The 22,516-nt window shown below is 41.3% G+C and overlaps 1 protein-coding gene across 2 annotated transcripts in view; it reads left to right on the top strand.

Moving 5' to 3' along the window:
- Nucleotides 1-22,516, top strand: part of lyst (lysosomal trafficking regulator) — a 357,679-nt gene that overhangs the window by 126,979 nt on the left and 208,184 nt on the right. For both annotated transcript variants that reach the window (XM_043680023.1, XM_043680014.1), the window contains exons 5-6: nucleotides 9,347-11,411; nucleotides 18,140-19,154. In XM_043680023.1, coding sequence (XP_043535958.1) covers nucleotides 9,347-11,411; nucleotides 18,140-19,154 — 3,080 coding nt within the window. The remainder of the gene's footprint in view (nucleotides 1-9,346; nucleotides 11,412-18,139; nucleotides 19,155-22,516) is intronic.

The following is a 22,516-nucleotide window of genomic DNA, read 5'->3' as shown; positions in this document are numbered from 1 at the left end:
AAAAACTAAATTAGATAAAGCCAAAGAAACTTAGAGTTAAATAATATTGTTTCTACTGAAATGTCGAGTACTCTAATTCTTGTGGGGTCTAAATATCGATTTTGCTAATGTTGATCTTACACTGTGCACCTCCTGTGCAGCCGTAACCTTGTATGCCTCACTCTGTCTAAGCATCTTATGATCTTTATTTCCTTGTTGCTATGATCTGCCTGTACTGCTCGCAAAACAAAACTTTTCACTGTACTTGGGTAGATGTGACGACAATAAGTCAAATCAAGCTGCCTGAAGTGTGCCCATGAATACCTTTTGCCTAATCTTTTGTAATAAGCATTTTAATAAAGCAGCCATTACTATGGGAAAATAAATGCATTGTGCTAAATGAATTCCACAAATATTGAAAAGTATGTTGTTTGATGTTGATGAATACAATTTCACTGAATATTCTGATCTATTTTAACATGCTATCTTTAAAAATATGCAGATGTTTTTTACTTCAGGTCAGTGTTTATAATGTTTAGCCTTGGCTCATGCAGCACCTTTGCTTCTGAGTCAGAAGATGTTGGCTTCACATCAAACTCTAGATACATGACAGCAGCATGTTGGCTGAGTACCACTGAGAATTAATTGCAGTATGGAGGGAGTGCAATGTTGTTGAGCGTGTCATCTGTTGGATAAAATTTTAAATCAAGGTGCAATATCCTCTCCCAAGTGAATACAACCTATTCTTTATTTAGAGAGCAGCAGTGGCTTTCATCCGATTGTTAAAAATCAGTGTATTTTCAACCATCATCGCTGTAATAGATTGATATTTATTTTGGTGCTTTTTAGGACTTGTCATGCGCACGTTAGTTCTGCGTTTCCTATACGAAGGTGATTACACTTCAAAAATATTTCAAATAGAGTACTTCACAGTATCCTGAGGATGAAAAAGGGCCTGTGTAAATGAAAATTGTTATGTAATGTAATTTTTTTCAGTTTAAACTGAGAATTGTTCTTATTTGGCTTAGTTTTGTACAGGAGGTCTTAGTATTCAAATATTCACTGCTTTTGTTCCTCACCTCTGATTTTACTTTTTATTTTAATCACTTGAATTACCGCACTGAATAATGAAAGGAGTGATTAAAGCACAAACATTTGAGATTTTCAGTGAAATAATTTTGTTTTTTAAATATGCATTAAATTCATTATAGGCATTTCTCAGTGATGATGATAGAGATGTAGCAATGGCAGTTAGTAGAGTGGAGTGGTAAGCTCCTCCAGTGAAATGTGGGAGATCGGGGAGAAATCAGATATCCCCGCAACTATATGTCTGCAGGAGTGTGTCCATATCCTCTCAGACCACCTGCTTGGTGCGGCATCTTTACTCACTGAAGAGCATACAGGAGACAAAGTTTTATCAATAGGAATTTCAGGGATTTGGTCACACCAAAGCTTCAGTCAGACAGTTGGCAATGCGGGATTTCCCAGTGGCTACTCCGCCCTCAAACAAGAAAACTGTTTTGGTGGGAAGTGGCCTCCCAGGAGAAAGCAATAGCAGAAGCTAGATCAGTAGCACCACAATTGGCTCAGTTGTACAGGACAGAGGGTCAAAGTATAGGTGAGCAAAAGTGATAGTAAACACTACAGTTGGGGCACTGGTAGGTCTTTTTGTGGCTGCAAGTTAGACTTCAACGTTGTGTATTGTCTCCCTGGAGCTTGTGTCAAAGATGTCCCTGAGTGGGCACAGGATATTCTGAAAGGGAAGGAAGAGTAGCCAGTGGTCGTGGTCCATATTGGTACCAACGAAATAGACAGGAAGAAAGGTGAGGTTTTGCAAAGAGAATTTAGGGAGTTAGGTAGATAAGTAGGACCTCTGAATTGGTCTCAGATTTGCACCATGTGTCATGTGCTAGTGAGCCTGAAATAGGAAGATAATATAGTTGAATATGTGGCTAACAAGTGGTGTAGGGAGGGCTTCAGATATCTGGGACATTTAAGATCTCTTCCAGGGCAGGATGGACCTGTCCAAGAAGGACGGTTGTACCTAAACTAATTACAACAGTATTAGGCAGGAACTGGAGATGTTAGATTGGGGACTGCTGTTTCAGGTTCAAGTCACATCTGACGCGGGAGACTTTTAAAGGCCAGTTGATCAGGGTTCAGGACCAGCATGTTTCTGTGAGGATGGCTAGATTCAGGAACTCTAGATAACAACAGATATTGAAAGTTTAGTCAAAAAGAAAAAGGAAGCTTATGTCAGATTTAGGAAACTGAAATCAGACAAGGTCCTTGAGGAACACAAAGGAAGCACGAAAGAACTTAAACGAGGAATTAGAAGTAGTAAAAGAGGCCATGAAATGTCCTTGGCAAGTAAAGGCAGTTCTTGTATAAAGCATGTTTTGGCAGTGCGATTTGGCTATAACGTCGCTGAAGAATTAGGGCACAGTATTTTTGAGAGTGCTTACCTCTGTTCACAACAGCGCGATTCCAGCAGTGATCGTTTCGCATGTTTCGTTCTGCACGTGCCCCGAAGTTTCCGTGCCATTCTACACATGCGTCGATGTCAGTTGCTTCACAGCATGAGAGAGGTACTATACATTGAGCAGCTTCATCCCTGTATTAACAATAGTTTTTCAATGTAATGTGTTAACTTTACTTTATTTGATAAATATGATTGTATACATTTATTCAGGCTGTACTATACTTTGTGTTAGGCGTTTGGGTGATTTTTGAGAGATCATGGGTGATATTTCTTGTTGGTATGCCCCTAACTCCCACTTTTCTTATAGGCCCCATTATTTCTATTAAGCGAGGTTTTGCTGGAATGAAGCTATGGTGTTATAGGAGAACTATCCTTCGGATTAAGGAGAAGCCTTGAGGCAATTTATATTAGGAGCAAGAGGGTAGCTAGAGAAAGGGTAGGTCCACTTGAGGGCAAAAGAAAGAGTTTAATGCATGGAGCTAGAGGAAGTGGGTGAGGTCTTCAATGAGTACTTTGCATTGGTATTCACCAAGGAGAAGGACATAGATGATGGTTAGATTAGGAGGGGTATGTTCATATTCCAGGGCATGTTGATATTAAAAAGGAAGTGGTGTTGTTTGTCTTGAAAAATATTAAGATAGGTAAGTCCCCAGGACCTGATGGGATCTATCACAGGATACTGAAGGAGACAAGGGAGGACATTGCTGGAGCTTTGACCAAGATCTTTGTATCATCTTTAGCTAAAGATTTGTAGCTCGGATGCTTGTTGTTGTGGTTCTGTTCGCCGAGCTGGGAATTTGTGTTGCAGACGTTTTGTCCCCTGTCTAGGTGACATCCTCAGTACTTGGGACCCTCCTGTGAAGCGCTTCTGTGATGTTTCCTCAGGCATTTATAGTAGTTTGTCTCTGCCACTTCCAGTTGTCCGCTGCAGTGGCCGGCCTTGCATGGGATTTTGTACACTACGTTGGTTTTGCTCATGCTGGATATCGGGTCCTTTGTCCTGTGAGTTGTCTGAGAGTGGCTGTTGGTTTGTGTGCTGTTATGAGTCCTAGTAGTCGTAGTAGTCTGGCTGTCAGTTCAGAAATGTTCTTGATGTATGGTAATGTGACTAGTCCTCTGGATTGTGGCATGTCCTCATTCCATTGTCTTTCCCTTAGGCATCTGTTGATGAAATTGCAGTGGTGTCCGTTTATGGCGAATACATTGTAGAGGTGTTCTTCTTCCTCTTTTTGCAGCTCTGGTGTGCTGCAGTGTGTTGTGGCCCTTTTGAATAGTATCTTGATGCAACTTCTTTTATATGTGTTGGGGTGGTTGCTTTCGTAGTTCAGGACTTGGTCTGTGTGTGTGTGGCTTTCCTGTATACCTTTGTTGATAGGTTTCCCGTCTTGTTGTCTGTTCTGTATGTCCAGCAGGTTGGCTATTGTTTCTCTGGCTAGGGTTTTGTCGATAGAGGTGAACAGTGCCATTACCATACATCAAGAACATTTCTGAACTGACAGCCAGACTACTACGACCACTAGGACTCATAACAGCACACAAACCAACAGCCACTCTCAGACAACAACTCACCAGGACAAAGGACCCGATACCCAGCATGAGCAAAACCAACGTAGTGTACAAAATCCCATGCAAGGACGGCACAAAACACTACATAGGACAAACAGGAAGACCGTTAACGATCCGTATCCATGAACACCAACTAGCCACGAAACGACACGACCAGTTACCCTTAGTAGCCCCACACGCGGATGACAAGCAACATGAATTTGACTGGGACAACACTACTATTATAGGACAAGCCAAACAGAGAACAGCCAGGGAATTCCTAGAGGCATGGCATTCATCCACAGATTCTATCAACAAACACATTGACCTGGACCCAATATACCGGCCACTGCAGCGGACAACTGGAAGTGGCAGAGACAAACTACTATAAATGCCTGAGGAAACATCGCAGAAGCGCTTCACAGGAGGCTCCCAAGCACTGAGAATGTCACCTAGACAGGGGACGAAATGTCTGCACACAAATTCCCAGCTTGGCGAACAGAACCACAATATCTTTGGCTGGTCTTCATTCTTCTAGAACCTTGCCTTTAGCTAATGTTGTTCCTTTAAGAGGGGCATCAACAATAATCCAGGTTATTATACTCCGGTGAGCCTGACATCAGCCGTAAGGTAATTATTGGAGAAGATTCTTCAGGATTTACTTGCGTTTGGCAAAGAGTTAGAGATGGTCAGCATGGATCTGTGTGGGGTGGTCTTGTTTGTCAAATTTAGTTTTTTTTTTGAGGATATGCCAAAGATGATTGAGGGTAGGGCAGAAGTAATGTCTCCATGGACTTTGATAAGGTCCCTTGTGATAGGCTGATGTAGAAAGTTGAGTCAGATGAGCTCAACAGTGAGTTGGTAAGTTTGATACAAAGTTGGCTTGGTGTTTTTCCGACTGGAGATCTGTGACCAGCACAGATCCCTGTGGAACACCACTGGTTATAATTGTCCATTTTGAGAAACTCCCTTCCACTACTACTACCTGGCTCCTGCTGCCCAGCCTGTTCTATATCCATCTAGCTAGTACATCCTGGACCCCATGTAACTTCAGTTTCTGCAATAGCCTACTAGGGGAACTTTATCAAATGCCTTACTGAAGTCCATGTATATGATAATTACAGCCCTTTCCTCATCAATCAACTTTGTCTCTTCCTCAAATAATTCTATTAAGGTGGTAAGACATGATCTTCCCTGCGCAAAACCATGTTGTCTATCACTGATAAGCCCATTTTTTTTCCAAATGGGAATCGATCCTGTTCCTCAGTATCTTCTCCAGCAGGATTACTACCACTGACGTCAGGCTCACTGGTCTATAATTACCTGGATTATCTCTGCACTTTTTAAACAAGGGGACAACATTGGGACCTCACCCATGATCAAGGCTGCTGCAACGATATCTGTTAAGGCCCTAGCTATTTCTTCTCTCATTTCCCTCAGTAACTTGGGACAGATCCCATCTGGACGTGGGGACTTGTCCATCATATTGCCTTTTTGAATACCCAACACTTCCTCACACCTTATGCGGACTTGACCTAGAGTAATCAAACATCTATCCCTAGCCTCAACATCCATCATGTCCCCCTCCTCGATGAATACAGATGCGAAGTACTCATTAAAAGTCTCATTTGTTTTCTCTGAATCCATGCATAACTTTCCTCCTTTTTCCTTGGGTGTGCAAACCCTTTCTCTAGTTACCCTCTTGCTCCTTATACACGAATAAAAAGCATTTGGGATTTTCCTTAGCTCTGTTTGCTTAAGATATTTCATGACCTCTTTTAGCCCTCTTAATTCCTTGTTTCAGATTGGTCCTACTTTCCTGATATTCTTCCAAAACTTCGTCTATTTTCAGTCTACTAGACCTTATGTATGCTTCCAGTAGAATATAGATCTATTGGAAAGTTGGATGGAGAAATGGCAGATGGAATTTAATCCAGACAAATTGGGGGTGATGCATTTTTGCAGGTCAAATGCAAGAGGAAACTCTCTGCAGTAAATAGGACCCTAAAGAGCAGATACACAGAGGGATCATGGAATGCAAGTCCATCGTTCCCAGAAAGTGACAACACAAGTGGATAAGGGGGTAAAAATTCATATGGCACACTTGCCTTCATTGGTCAGGGCATTGAGTATAAAAGTTGTGGTCATGTTACAGCTGTATGAAATTTAGTCAATTCACATTTTGCGTATTGTGTGCAGTTCTAGTTGCCACATTATAGAAAGGATGTGGAGACTTTGAAGAGGATGCTAAAGAGATTTATCAGATTGTTGCCTGGATTGGAGTGTATTAACTATAAGGAGAGGTTAGGCAAACTTGGTTGCTTTCGCTAAAGTGTTTGAGAGATCACCTGAGAGAAATATATAAAATTGAAGGGCATGAATAGCTGGTGTCTTTCTCCCAGGGTAAAAATATCAAATATATGGGCATAAGTTTAAGGTGAGAGGGGGCAAGGTTAAAGGAGATCTGCGAGGCCAGTTTTTATGCAAAGGGTTGTGGGTGCCTGGATTCCTCATGGTAGGGGAGTCCAAAACTAGAGAGGATAGATTCAAGGTGAGGGGGGAACGATTTAAAATGCACCTAAGGGTCAACTTTTTCCATGCAGAGTGTGGTGTATGTATGGAATGAGCTGCCAGAAGAAGTGGTGGAGGCTGGTACAAGTACAATGTTTAAACGACATCTGGATGGGTATATGAATAAGAAGGTTTAGAGGGATATGGACTAAGTGCTAGCAAAAGGGACCAGATTAATTCAGGATATCTGGTCGGTGTGGGTGTGTTGGACCAAACATCTGTTTCAATGCTATACATCTCAATGACTCTATTAATACATTTCCATTTATACTCTATCATCTTTTAGGTGAAATCTTAAAATTCATTCTGGTTCTTTTTCCTTGAAAACAAACCCAAATATTGAAAATATGTTTCAGTTGCTGGAACAATATACTTTGCATGTTCATTTTTCACCTATTTGTAAATGATTTTCACAGCGATCTGTTAAGATTTCAGATGTGTTGGTGACTGAGTTGAATGTTAAATGAGCTCATCAGTTAATGGTGTGTCAGCATGGTTGTGTGAAAACCTGAGTCACTGTTTTCATGTTACAGTTTGGAGTTTTTCCAGTAAAACACGAATTATTTCCTGGTGAGAAAAACTTGATCTAATGCTCAAATTATAGTCGTAAACATAGGAGAGAATGAAAAAGTCACCAGGTATATGACCCCGGAAATAATAATTTTGAATGTCCACCTCTTGTAGTGTCTTATTGTATGCATAGAATGCTAACTCTGATTTGTGCTGCATTAAATTCAGTTAGTTCAGATTAAAATTTGGCATTTATTATGCAGGAACGTAAAATTGAGGCTACAAGATTAGCTATGATCTTATTGAATGTCAGGTTTTAAGGGGCAATGGCTCATTCTTCCTCCAGTTTCTTTTTTCTTTTAGCTTTGGTGTAGAATTTGAATTTTCAGGTGTTTTTCTCTTCCAAATGTGGTTAGATTTGGTGGTTGTACTGAAGTCACTGCACCTCTTGCTCCTCATGATCAAGAGTGTCTTTCTTCCTTCATCTCCTTTTAAACATTTGTCTCTTTAACATAAACCACCGACTGATCAGCTTGACCAAAATCGCAGCTGTTCGAAACTTGTGATTTTTGCAACAAGTGCCATATTTTTAAGCTCTGTTGCGAGTATTCTATTTTGTTTTCATTGACATAACGTCCTCTCCTTTTATTTTCAGCTGGAAAAGTTGTGGTTTAGTTTATGTCAGTGTTACTTGAAACTCCTACTCTCAGACTATCAGTGTAGAGTTCTTTCTCAGGGTATTGACAGTCTTTTACACTGTATTTTGTAATTCCATGTTGAGGACCTAATTTTCACACTACTAGAGTTTTACCACCTACTTCTGCAAGAGCAAACAAGATTCGGAAGGAAAAGCTCAAGAAAATAAACTTCTGTATAATATAGTCATAGTCTCCAAGAACAACAGAATTGATCGTACTGACAGCCTTTAGGTTACGTTTTTTTGGGTTAGGTATAGTTACCATTTATTTAGAGGAGCACCTGTTACTGTTTCTTGACCTGAAAATAGCAGCTGTGCAGAACACAGTTCTCGGAAAGCAAGACCTATTGTTGTTCAGAATTCCTATGACCACATTTTCTGTAATATCCTACCCATTACCTTCCTCCAAAGGTGTTTTGACACACATTGCTGAAGATGCAAAATTATACTTCTTGGACATGCAAGCTAGGTGTTAATTTCCGTTGATGACTGGCCATCTGTTTTCTTCTACGGGTCAGGTTAGCCTCTTGCACCAACTCAGACAAACCTCCCACCTGCTCCAGTGGTGTGTAATAACATCCCTGAAGAATATATCTAGAATCATAAACAGTTAAAAGTTTGCATGTGATCAGAACAATTGTACCATTTATACAGGAGCAAGTGAGGACTGCAGATGCTGGAGATCAGAGTTGAGAGTGTCGTACTGGAAAAGCACAGCAGGCCATGCAACACAGAGGAGCAGGAGAGTCAACGTTTTGAGCATAAGCTCTTCATCAGGAATTTTGATTCATTCTCATTGATCTCATTCCTGATAAAGGGCTTATGCCTGAATTGTTAATTCTCTTGCTCCTCGGATGCTGCATGAGCTGCTGTGCTTTTCCACCACCACACACTTGACGCTGCACGTTTTATATAGGCTCATATACATAAGGTAGAAGTTTATAAAGTTGGGGTTGAATTAGAATGGATCAGCTGACCAGGTTCAGGAAGGTAGATTTTAAAAAAGTCGGTGGATTCTGGTTGATTTGATTTGACCTATTTAAATATAGTGGATGAGCTGGATGTAAAGGCCAACATGAGCCACCTTGTGCAATATTTTCTTAATTAGATCACTAGCCATTTTGCAGTATCCAGTGTCTGAGTGCTCACGTTCTGTTATTCCATTTGATTGAGAAAATGTAAAACTCATGCTAAACTATTGAAATCAAATTCACTGTAAAAATAGATAGTTCTTAATTATTGCCAGAATGGTAACTATGGAATTGTAAGTATGAATGTAATCTTATTTGGTGTAGAACACAGTGTCACTTAAATGTGTTGCACTTATTCAGTGGAACATCCTAGGGATGGTTGCAAATAATCTCAAGAATGAAGGTTGCAAATGGAATGCCAGTTCAGTGATGATGCTAATATCATCTTGTGAATGTTAAACTTCTGCTTTAAATCTAGTCAGTGTGCAATTGGGTGATGAGATGGTTTTAAATATTTTTTAAAATAAACAAACAATCTGGTCTAGCAACATTTTGCATAATAGCTTTTTATCATGTTTTTCTGTTTTTTAGATTATAACCTATCTGCACTAGAACACCTATTGTTTACCAAAGAGACCAAGTATTCTGCAACTAAATCTCCTCAGGAAAAAGCAACACTCATCCCAGACAGAAGCTCAGTTTTATACGCTCAGGTACCATCACAATGCAACACCAGCAACTGGAAGACCAGACGACAACGTAGAAACACTCACTGCTATTCCTTGAGGGAAGCCAGGAAAACAGCACTTTCCACATCTGATTCTGAAACCAATTCAGATGACAAGAATTCAGTCATGATCAGACAAAGACGACAGCAGACTTTGCAGCCTTTTGTAACCTGCAAGTCAAGAGAGGACTGTAATGCTTCCAAAGACAGTTTTCTCCCATCTTTAAAAGTTGGAGAAGTTGCTCAGCATGACTTAAGTTTAGAATGTGCTGCTGCGTTGCTGCAAGAAACAGATATGGAGTCCTCCATGTTGAATAAGTCGGAAAATACTCCATTTGATCTCTGTCGTGTTTTGTTGTCTCTATTAGAAAAAGTTTGCAAATTTGACATGGCCTTAAATCACAATCCAGCATTAACTGTGAACGTTGTTCCCACATTGACAGAATTTTTGGCAGGAATTGGAAACTGCTGCAATGGAAATGTATCTAATGCTGAGGAAGTTGCTGCAGGATGGACCCCAGAGCCTGCGGCCCTGGTACAAAGGATGCTTCTACGTACTGTGTTACATCTTTTATCAGTTGACATAAATTGCAGAGAAAATATACCAGACACACTAAGGAAAAATATTGCAGACTTGTTGAGGGTGACATTGAAGGTCAAGAACTGCATTGACAAGCGTACAGATCCCTTTGTCCCACGACTGAAAATGACTTTCCAGTTCAATGAAGATTTTTCTTTCTCAAGGTCTTGTCACAAAATTCTGCTGGTGCCAGAGCTACTTGAAGTGATTTTGCAAATTTTAATTTGTACCCTACAAACAGCGTCCTCCAATCCCCCCTCCTTCAGTCAGGCTATGGACCTTGTCCATGAGTTTACTCAGCATCATGGCTTTGAGTTGTTTGAAGGAATAGTGCTTCAGATGGAAAGATTGGTTGCCAAAGATGAACCCCAGTCTACTGAGGCAGCAGAGCATATCACATCCTTAATTAGTAGTGTCATGAAAATAATTAACATTGTCAAGAAGGTAAAATCAGAACAACTCCATCAGTCTGTTTGTACACGCAAGCGGCACAGGCGATGTGTGTATTCTCACTTCATGCATCACCATAGAAATCTGTCTGGCCTTCCAGTTGCAGCATTCAGAAATCAGCTGTCCAAAAATCCTTTTGAGATGACATTAGATGGTGAAATTTATTATCCTGATCGTTGTTGCTGTATTGCAGTGTGTGCTCACCAATGTCTGCACTTGCTTCAGAAAGTTTGCTTAAGTAGCACTTGTGTACAGATTTTATCAGGCATACATGCTGTGGGGATTTGTTGTTGTATGGATCCAAGGTCTATCATTGGTCCCATGATTCATGCCATAAAGCTACAAACTTTAAAGAACTGTCAGCAGGATATCTTGAGTATTCTGAGTAAATTTATCCTTGAGCAGCTTGGGGGTGAGGAGGTTTCAGTAAAAATGAAACAAGTGAATTGTAACATTTGTGCTGTTGATAGTAGCCAGATACCTGATGTTGCAGAAATTCTACATGGAGGTCTTATGAACATTAGTTCCTCAACCAGTCTTGTCAACCCTATTTACAGAGCAGATAGTATTCTGCCAAGTGGAGGATCCAGGGAAATGTGGATGAGGGAAGCTTTGAAAGCCTACCAAGATCTTCTCTTCATTGATGATGCACAGCTGAGTTTGCAAGTTACTAGCCACATATGCCATCTAATACAAAAAGGCAATGATGTCATTAAATGGCAACTTTACACTCATATCTTTAATACAGTGCTTCAAAGAGGAGTGGAGCTGTCTCATCAAACACAGCAACTGGGAATAATGACAGCCTGTACTGAAGTATACAACAATCACAACAGGTGTTTGTCTCCGGATGTCCTTCAGCTTCATCTGCACACATTGCCTTCACTCTTTAAGTCAAGGTGAGCAAGACATTATATCTCATACTTCTGTGTTTTGAAGTCACATTAGAGTTTCATTTTAATAAGTAATTAGATGTTACAAAAATGAAAGGAGTAATTCAGTTATGAAGAAAGGTCACTGGGCTTGAAATATTAACTCTGCTTTCTCACCATGTATGCTGCCAGACCTGCTGAGTTTCTCCAAATGCTGTCAAGAAGTTAGTTCATCACTTGTTTGCAAGTTCATGCGTGCGTTTTGAGGCCTTTCATTCACCTCGTTTTGCCTGACTTTCTTGATTTGCTGTATCCTACTTGCCTGTGCAGTTCTTTCTAATAAGTTGTGATGCACCCTGAGGCTTTTCAAGGCTTTCAACATATTTATCCACAGTATGAAACATTTTTAATTGACCTAATGTTTAAAATTTGACCAATGTTTATTTACCCACTGCCACTCTGAAAGTTATAACAGCTTGACTTCAGTCTTTATAGGTCCAGCATTCTTCTTGATATAACAGTATGATATACCAAATCTGAATGCAAAAGTCATTGATATTAATTATAAAGTAATAACTTTTATCCAACATTGGCCATTTGAAGGGTGAGGCAAAGTTTATGTTGGATGCTATGTATGTCTTAGAATCAGTTTTATCTACTATAATTTAAAACTGTTGTGTAATGAGATTGCAAATGCTGGAAACTAAGTTAGTTGGAAAATACTGACACGAGTGAATATTCGGAAAAGAAAAAAGTAGATAACATTTCAAGGTTAGAGTGTGCCTTGGATTTTTACCATAACTTGACCACAACATTGTTGGAGTTTGTTACTAATTTCATAGCACTTTCTATTGCTCTTGAGTTCAATGCAGTTGAATTAGTGAAAGGCTACATGAGATGTACCTTCTACTTTTTTTGATATATCCTGTATGTAGAAAATCACAATTTTATCTCTCTAACTCAGATGCAGCCGCCAATGGGACATGCAACTCACTTGATGTGTAGAGTTTAAATTGAGTGGCTTTGGCTGTTCCTGGAAATGTATTATTTTCAGCCAGATTTTCTTTTTAGTGAAAGGAAAGGGAGATTCCATTCAGATCTCCCTCAGAAATGTGGAGGTGTGCTTCCATTCTAAATTTAAAGGTCCAGACAACTACTAAGGAAAAATATAATCAGTCATATTAGAATGCTAGGTGGTTTGGGTGACAGATTGGTTATTAGGTAAGGTGCTCAATAAGTAGGGTGGTGAGTGTGTGGGGTGCCAACTGGAGTGGAAGTAGGGTACCAATAAACTGGGGTATCAGCTGGGGTGCGAGAGTGCAATGTATAAGGAATCATGTAGGTTGGGGGCTGGGGAAATTGGGTTGTGGGTTGGGAACTGAAAATGTGTTGCTGGAAAAGCGCAGCAGGTCAGGCAGCATCCAAGGAGCAGGAGAATCGACATTTCGGGCATGAGCCCTTCTTCAGGAATGATTCCTGAAGAAGGGCTCATGCCCGAAACGTCGGTTCTCCTGCTCCTTGGATGCTGCCTGACCTGCGCTTTTCCAGCAACACATTTTCAGCTCTGATCTCCAGCATCTGCAGTCCTCACTTTCTCTTTGTGAGTTGGGAAGTTGGGTTGGGCCTGGTGACAGTGGCATTGTTTGGGGGAGTGAGGTTCAGGGTTCAGGTTGGAGCTGGCAGTGGCAGGAAGAGGAATGAGAGATTTAGTTGAAGCAGGAGTGTGAATGGGTCCCCTGAGGGCTGAGAGTGAGATATATAGAGTCTGTCGAATAGTTACTTAGGTGTCAGACTATGTATTTAATAGTGACTGTTTTACTTAATTTCATAGCCATCTGAAGTCTTCAATTTTAAAAAAAATGATGGTTGCATTCTTGTGCAACCCCACATTATAGAAAAATCGCACTTTAGAAACAGCACTTCGTATTGGCAATGTGATCGTGTTATAGCCAACACACGTTTTAAAAGATTGCGCATCAAAATCAGTGTCCCCAATTCGTCAGTCGGCAAATTTGCATTAATAAAATGAGCGTTACAGCAGAATGAGCTGCAGAGACGTTTGTAAAGTTCCAGGCATGGTGGTATTGCTTAGAAAATTCAATTTCCCAGCCATCCCTTTGGAATGTGCTGATGTGAATTTAGCAGGGTTGCCATTTCCACCTCTGATATACAAAAAATCAACTATTTTTTAATCAACCTATTCAGAGATGTTATTACACACATCTGGAATGGATAGGACTTGAACCCAGGCATTATGTCTTGGAGGTAGGGATGCTTCCACTGTACCACAAGCCCTCTACGCTTGTAGAATGACTGTCTGACCAGTGGAAGATCTTCCCCTTTGTTAAAACATCTCACTCCATACAAAGAAGTTTAAAAAAAAATTCTCAACACCAGTTTTTGTCAAACAGATTTATTTGGAAGTACTAGCTTTCGGAGCGCCTCTCCTTCATTAGGTAGCTGTGGAGCAGGATGATAAGAGACAGAATGTATAGCAAAAGATCTCAGTGTCATGCAACTGAAATGATATATTGAACAAACCTAGATTGCTGTTAACTCTTTCATCTTTTAGAATGGGTTGCAGATTTCAGTTCAGAATTTCTTTCCAGTCACATTCTCGAGATAACTTAAGGTTTTATTAAAAAATAGACATCTCAGCTCAGACAACACAATAAGGGTATGTGGTTAGAGTCTGTCTGTATCCCAATTATGAGCCAGGCTGATTCTATTTCCAAAGTAGGAATTCATAAAATGTTAAATGGATTGACTGCTTGCATTGACTGCCTGCAGATTGTGTGCTTTTTGAATAAAATAGAATGCGCCTGCAATTATAATTCTGCAAATGCAAAATCACCCCATAGACTTGTGTGTGTGTGTGTGTGTGTGTGTGTGTTTGCGTGTGTGCATGTGCATGCTTGGTAGAGTGGGTGCATGAGTTTGACAGTATGAGTCTGTGAGAGGGTGTGTGCATGGGTGAATGTGTGGAGGATGTATGTATGTGTGTGTGTCTGAGTGTGTGCATGTGTGAGAGAGTTGATAGTGTAGTGGAGTCAACTGTAGTGTGACGTGAACCCAGGTACCAGCTTGGGGCAATCCTCCTGGTACTGAACTTGACTATCAGGCTCTGCTCAGCGACTCTGTTGTTGCATATCCCGAAGTCTGCCTTGGCGGATGGTCACTCGAAGGTCTGAGGCCGAATGTCCCTGACTGGAAGGGAACGTTCTTGGCTGGCGATTGTGTGGTGTCCATTCATCCATTGTTGTAGCATCTGCTTGGTCTCAACAATGTACCAAGCCTTGGGGCGTCCTTGCCTGCTGCATACGAAATAGCCAACATTGGCCGAGTCACATGAGTACCTGCTGCATACATGGTGGGTGAAAACGTTATCACCACTGGGAAATTGATTGCTAACTTATTGGGCCACACCCTCCAACCAGAAGAGATTGAAGTTCTCAGTCAAGGACTCAATTTCTGCCACACCACCAAAATGGATCCCATTGGTCTTACGACTGACACGGAAGAATTCACCAGACACATGACACTCTGGGAATTCTTCCAAAATGTCTGCAAAGATCCCAGTGAGACAACTGATTAACTGGAACAGTCATCAGAGAAATCCATAGAGGAGCAACCAATGAAGGAGTTGATTTGGACCCCTCTGGAGAACTGCTGTCCTGGGCTTGACACATATGCTCAAACAGTCAGGAAATGCGTAAATGCCTGATTATCAGCTGCACCCACAAGGTAGAGCAAAACGTCACCCGATCATAATACAGTCCATCCATGCACAAAAATAATTGCAACATTGTCCTCAAACCAGCAGATAAAGGAGGAGCCATCGTCGTTCAGAATAGAACTGACTACTGCAAGGAAGTGTACCGACAACTGAACAACCAGGAGCACTACAGAAGACTACTGTCTGATCAGACCAAAGAATACACCTGTGAACTAAACTCATTTGATTAAGTCTTTTGATCCAGTCCTACAGAGTTCCCTACACACTCTCATCCCACGTACTTCTTGCATAGGAGATTTCTACTGCTTTCCGAAGTTGCACAAAGACAACATACTGGGTCGTCCCATTGTGTCGTTCAATAGGGCCCTGTGTGAGAACCCCTCTGGCTATGTCGAGGGCATCTTGAAACCCATTGTACAAGAGACCCCCAGCTTCTGTCGCGACACTACAGATTTCTTACAGAAACTCTGCTCCAACAGACTAGTTGAACTGAGAACATTCCTTGCCACAATGGATGTTTCAGCACTCTACACCAGCGTACCCCACGATACATCACTGCAACAGCCTCAGTACTCAATACCAACTGCTGCCAATCTCTGAGCTCCATGGTACAACTTTTGCGCTTCATCCTCGACCAAAACATTTTCACCTTTTGACAACCAATTCTTCATCAGGATGCATGGAACAGCCATGGGGACCATATTTGCACCCCAATATGCCAACATTTTCATGCACAAGTTTAACAAGACGACTTTGCTGCACAGGACCTCCAATCAGCACTATGCAACAGATATATTGACAGCATTCTCTTCCTGTGGACTTATGGCAAGGAGTCACTGGAATGACCACACAGTGATATCAACAAGTTTCATCCCACTATCAAACTTATCATGAACTCTGTTTTAGTATCTGTGTCATTCTTGGACATGGATCTCTGTCGAGGACAGGCACTTCAGTACCTAACTCTACTGCAAACCCACGGATGACATCACGATGCAGCAGTTTTCTAACTTCCACCCTAAACGTATTAAAACAGCCATCCCCAATGGACAAGCCCTACGCATACATGGGAACTGTTCAGATTAGGAGGAATCTGAAGGTGCAGAAGGATGTCCTCATAAGACCAGGATACGATGCTCAACTTATCGATTGCCAGTTCTGATGTGCCACAGCGAGAAACCGTAATGATTTCCCCAGAAGACAGACATGGGATGCAACCGATAGGGTACACTTCGTTGTCCAGTGCTTCCCAGGAGTGGAGGAACAGTGCCATGTTGTTCTTATCCTCATCAATAATGCGTTGCAGGCAGAGTACCTCACCAAGATCTTCATTATGCCTCCATTTCTTGTCTTTAAACAACCGCCGAAACTTAAACCGACCATTGTTTACAGCAAACTACCCAACCATCAGGACAACATCGACCACAACAATGTATACCCCTGTCATGGCAACCACTGCAAGATGTGTCAGTGTCAACAAGGATACCACCATTACACGTGGAGACACTACCCACCATATACACGGCAGGTACTCGTGACCCGGCCTACGTTGTCTTATCTCATACGCTGCAGGCAAGGATGCCCTGAGGTACGGTACATTGGCGAGACCAAGCAGATGCCACAACAATGGGTGAATGGACACCTTGCAGCAATCGCCTGACTAGGGTGTTCCCTCCCAGTCGGGGAACACTTCAGCGGTCAGAGACATTTGGCCTCTGATCTTCAGGTGACCATTCACTAAGGCGGACTTTGGGGTACAGAAGAATGCAGAGTGGCTGAACAGAGGCTGACAGCCAAGTCCGGTACCCATGAGGATGGCCTTGACCTGGGCCTTGGGTTCATGTCACGTTATAGGTGAGCCCACTGCACTATACACTCTCTCACACGTGCATATACGTTCCTAAATACACTCTCTCTCATACAGACCGTCTTTCATATGTATGCCCACTCAGATGCGCACACGCACCTCCCCCCATGCTCTCATCCAGGCGCACACCCTCTCACAGGCTTATACTCCGTCACACTTACACATACACTCTACCAAGCATGCACACATGCAAGCATGCTCTCACACGTGCACACTCTCACGCACGCATTCACATTCTCTCTCCCCCCTCACATGCATGCACACACACGTACAACTATGGGGTGAATTTGTATTTGCAGAATTGTAATTGAAGATAAATTCTAGTTTGTTCAAAAAACACACAATCTGCAAGCAGTCAATCCTTAATATTTTTAAAATTCTTACTTTGGAAGTAGATCCAGTTTGGCTCAAGATTGGGATACAGACAGACTCTAAGTTCACACCTTTAATGCATTGTCTGAGCTGAGATGTCACATTTTTTATAAAACCTTAAGTTATCTTGAGAATGTGACTGAAAAGAAGTTCTGGAATTTACATATTAATAAACCAAACCCTGCAACCCATTCTAAAAGATGAAAGACATAACAGCAATCTAGGTTTGTTCAATATATCATTTCAGTTGCATGACAATGAGATCTTTTGCTATAAACTGTGTCTTGTGATCCTGGTCCACAGCTACCTGATGAAGGAACAGTGCTTTGAAACCTAGTACCTCCAAATAAGCTAGTTGCACTATAACCTGGTGTTGTGTGATTTTTAACTTTGTCCACCCCAGTCCAACATCATCACCTCCACATCATGGCATACAAAGAAGAGCAGTAGTTTGTTGAGGTCTAAACCAGAGATGATCACTCTGTTTATTCTACTGATGCCTGTAATCAAATTGTGCTATTCATTTTATTAAACTTCATTTGACAGCAAAGATAAATTATTGAAGTGACAGCATAAATCAAAAATTCAAACAGGAATTGTATTTTGACTGAACCTCCCCTATTTCGACAAACTGCAGGCTGCTTTTTCTCTTTTCAGATGGTGTTGGACCTCCATTAATTTCTAGCCCTTTCTGTTCTTAAATACAATATGACATATTGAATTATTTTCCTTTTAGAAAAGCTTGTTCGTATAAAGAAAATGTGTGCTTGTTTTCCACAGGGTAGTCAGAGGCCTCTTTTTGAGCTGCAATGGATTAAATCAAATGACCGAGCTAATATATCTAGACTCCGTTCGATCCTATGCACTGAACGTATTTGAAACCTTAATCCTGTGCCTTGGGGATCAACAGCTGGATGCAGGAATGCAAGGTGAAGAAACTAATGCAGAGGACTCTGTTTTGGATCCCGGAAGCACTCCAAGTAGCCAATGTGCTGCACAGCATAAAAGTGAGATGGCACAAACTTTAAGCAAGTTTTATGCTGTGCTCAAAGAAGCATACCCCAAGAAGAGGAAAGATCAAATCATTGACATCAACTTAAACGTAATAAACTTGTTTCTTTGTGTTGCATTCCTGTGCATTAGTCAAGAGCCTGAATCTGATCGTGAGTCTGCCAATGATTCTGAAGATACCTCAGGCTACGATAGCACAGCCAGTGAGCCTCTGAGCAACATGCTTCCTCATTTGTCACCGGATAGTGTTGTTTTGCCTTCGAAAGAGCAGATCAGGCAAGTAGCAGATGTGTGGTCTGCATGTTGTTGTATCTACCTGAAAAGTATAGCATTCCAGAAACAATTCCATAAACTTGGTGGCCTGGGGGTCTGTCGTCGACTGATGACAATGATCATTCAACAGATCTCTAGCTCAAGGAAAGATAACATAAAAGCAAATCAAGTTAATATGTCTACTCCGTGTGAAAATCAAAAGGAATTGGAAATTGACACACATTCGCCATCAAGTCTGGTGGCCAAAAAAGAATTGTCAGATATCAGCAGTTGTGAGAAGTCCGCTAAACCAGAGTCTGAACTTGTTCAAAAAACAGCATTTGGAGACCAACTGGATGCACAGAGTTTTGCTGTTGGAGATGATAAGATTCCAAAAGATCGGAATGTTGTGGAACAGGAACATTGTACAACAGAGGAGGAATGGGAACTCCATAGTATCAGGCTTCTGGAAGCTTTATTAACCATCTGTCTACACCATTCTTGGAAAACTGACTTTGACTCTGCTCCACAGGTATGTTTGGTAGTGCTAATGTTTCTCATGTTAACTTGAAGCATGTAATTCAGTGAATAAGGATCATTGGACTCTATGTTAACTCTGTTTTCTCTCCATAGATGCTGCTAGATGTGCTGGGCTTCCCCAGCAATTTCTCTTTTTGTATCTAATTCAGTGAGGTGGGATTTGGGTCCGTAATCCCAATGTCCCAGGAATTGGAAACTCAGCATCAAGTATAGTGACTGTAATAACTCAGGAAGCCCAATTGGAAAGGAATAGCATTGACTGCTGAGCACCAAAGTAGATTGCACATGGCATTCATAGGATAGTACCAGTCAAGCACCGAATTCTGCAGATCTATCCCTGGGTCTGCTTCATTCTTTTCATATCTGAAATTTTGTTTTTAACTGTCAACTGCCATAAGTAAAACACCTGTGCAGCCAATTGGATATTTACATGCAAAGCCCATTGCAGGCAATGCAAACCATTTGGGTCTACTTTATAAAGAAAGTTACACAGAAGCAATTCCCTGAATAGTGTACATATAACACTTATAAATCAATCAGCTCAGAGATGTTATTGCACATCTTAGCAGATGGGACTTGAACCTGGACCACCTTGCCTCAGGCATAGAAATACTACTACCATTCCCTCACAAGAGCCACTCCTGAAGAAGATATTCAGAGATGATATGACCAACTCTGGAGCAGGTGTGATTTGAACCTAGGTTTCCTGGCTCAGAGGTGGGGACACTACCACTGTACCACACAAGTCCTAACTCTGGGTCTGCTTTACAGATTTTCTTTTCAATAAACCTATTCACACATGCTGCTGCAGGTGAGACTTGAACCCAGGCCTCCTGTTTCAGAGGTAGGGACACTACCACTGCCACAAGAAACCTTTGGGTCTGCTTTATTTTTCTATAAACCTGTTCAGAGATATTATTATACAATTCCGCAGCAGGTAGGACTTGAATCCAGGTATCCTGGCTCAGAGGTAGACACACTGCCACTGCACCACAAGAACCCAAGGGTGTGCTTTACTTTTGTTTTTTCTGATTTTATTTACTATTTTTGAATCAGCCTGTTAAAAGATGTATTACACACCTCCTGAGCAGGTGAGACTTGAACCTTGCCTTCCACAGGGATACCAGCCCTGTGCCACAAGAACCCTACTCTAGGTCTGCTTTTTTAAAAATCAACCTCGTCAGAGATGTTATGACAACCTCTGGAGCAGTTGAGATTTGAATGCAAGCTTCCTAGCTCAGAGATAGGGACATTGTTACTGCATCAAAGACCTTCTTTGGATGTTGTTTTTTAAATCAACCTGTTCAGGGTGGTTACGACACACCTCTAGAGTAGATGGGACTTGAACCCAGGAGTTTTGGCTCAGAGTTGGGACACTACCACTGCACCACAAAATTTAATCTTTAACTAGGAGAGCCGTTTGTTGATAGTTCATACATATTTACATGTGAAAAGAACTTACATATTTGGAATAAGTATTTTCTAATTAACTTGTTCAGAGTTGTTATTATACACTTCTAGAGTAGGTGGAACTTGAATCCAGGCCTTCTGACTCGGCAGGGACACTATCACTGCACTGCAAGACCTAAATAGATATGCACTTTTTTTAATATCCAGAAATGTTTTCCCACCACCAAATCACTGGCTTGTTTTTTGTTTTTTTTTTAACTATTAACTACCACCAGTGATCACTTGTGCAGCCAATTAGAAGTTTACATGTGAAGCCCATTACAGACAATGTGAGTGGGTGGTGGGTTTCTTGTTTTTTTAAGTCCACCTGTTCAGTTATGTAATGACATTGTCTGGGACTTGAACCCATGTTCTCCTGATTTTATGCATATTTTATCTTTTCTTTAGAGAGATGTTGTGACTCATCTCTGGAGTAGGTGGAGCCTGAACCAAGGCCTCCTGGCTCAGAGATAGGGTCGATATCATTGCCACAAGACCTCTCAAATTCCTCATGGTAGATATTTTCTAATTAATCTGTTCAGAATTTGACACATCTCTAGAGCAAGTGGGACTTGAGCCCAGGCCTCCTGGCTTTGGGTCTGTGTTTTATTTGTAGATATTTTCTATTCAATCTGATTTAAGATGTCATTACACACCTCCAGGAGCAGATGGAATTTGAACCTGGACTTTTTAGCTCAGAGGTAGGGACATACCAGCGCACTGCAAGACTCCTATGGGAATGAGTTTTTTTTTCTTTTATCCAGAAGAGTTAGCTCACAGCCAAATGAATTTCCAACCATCAAATCACTCACTATTTTTATTTTTAATTATTAACCTCTATCAGTAATCACTCCATGCAGCCAGCGAGAGGTTTACATAAAAAGCCCAGTATAGGCAATGCAAATTATCAAAGAGATTGCGGTGAGTCTGGGTTATTATTTTTAACATTTTCTAACCAGCCTGCTCATTATACACCTCAGCAGCAGATGGAGCTTGAACCCAGGCCTCATGGACCAGAGGCGGGGACACTACCACTACACCACAAGACCCCAAGTGGGTTTACACTTTTAAAATATATTCTCCAATCAACCTGTTCAGAGATGTCATAGCACATATCTTAAGCATGTGGGACTTGTCTCAGGCCTCCTGGTTCAGAGGGAGGGACATTACCACTGCACCACAAGAGTTCTGGGTCTGCTTTGCTTTTGCAATCAGTAATTTTATAATGCACAATTGAATGGCTTTTCGCTGCACAAATCACTGACTTTTTTTATTTTTAACTATTAGACACCACCAATAATCACCCATGCAGTCAATTAAATATTTACGTGTAAAACCCATTATGGGCAATGAGACCATTAAAGTGGAGGGGATCGGCAGACTGGGAAAAAACTAAATCAGAATGGAGTTGGAGAGGGAAATAAAACACTGTATCCCCCTCGGTGCCAACCTCTCCTAAAGACATAAAGAGCATTGATGGACACCACAAGGAGATTAATTATTGATTTCCCATTAGCCTTAAAGGGGTTATCCACATGGCCAAATTAATTTGTCAGAAATCAGTAGTAACGAAGATTTCATCTATGTTTTGGTGCAACTGATAGATAATGTTTCGAGAAGAAACAAATAGTTTGCATTATGCAGTGCCTTTAATGTATTAAATAATGGCTTTTCCCTGCACAAATCACTGACTTGGTTAGGAACATGGCATCAATTTCAAAGGAGGGTGCCTGTAAACAGGAAAGTGGTTTGAAGTGTGTATACTTCAATGCAAGAAGTATACGAAATAAGGTAGGTGAACTTGCAGCGTGGGTTGGTACCTGGGACTTCGATGTTGTGGCTATTACGGAGACATGGGTAGAACAGGGACAGGATTGGCTGTTGCAGGTTCCAGGGTTTAAATGT

This window comes from Chiloscyllium plagiosum, chromosome 3 (assembly GCF_004010195.1).
Source record: "Chiloscyllium plagiosum isolate BGI_BamShark_2017 chromosome 3, ASM401019v2, whole genome shotgun sequence".
Taxonomy (NCBI): Eukaryota; Metazoa; Chordata; class Chondrichthyes; order Orectolobiformes; family Hemiscylliidae; genus Chiloscyllium; species Chiloscyllium plagiosum.
The sequence above is the reverse complement of the archived record's forward strand: the minus strand, read 5'-3'. Positions and strand labels throughout refer to the sequence as shown.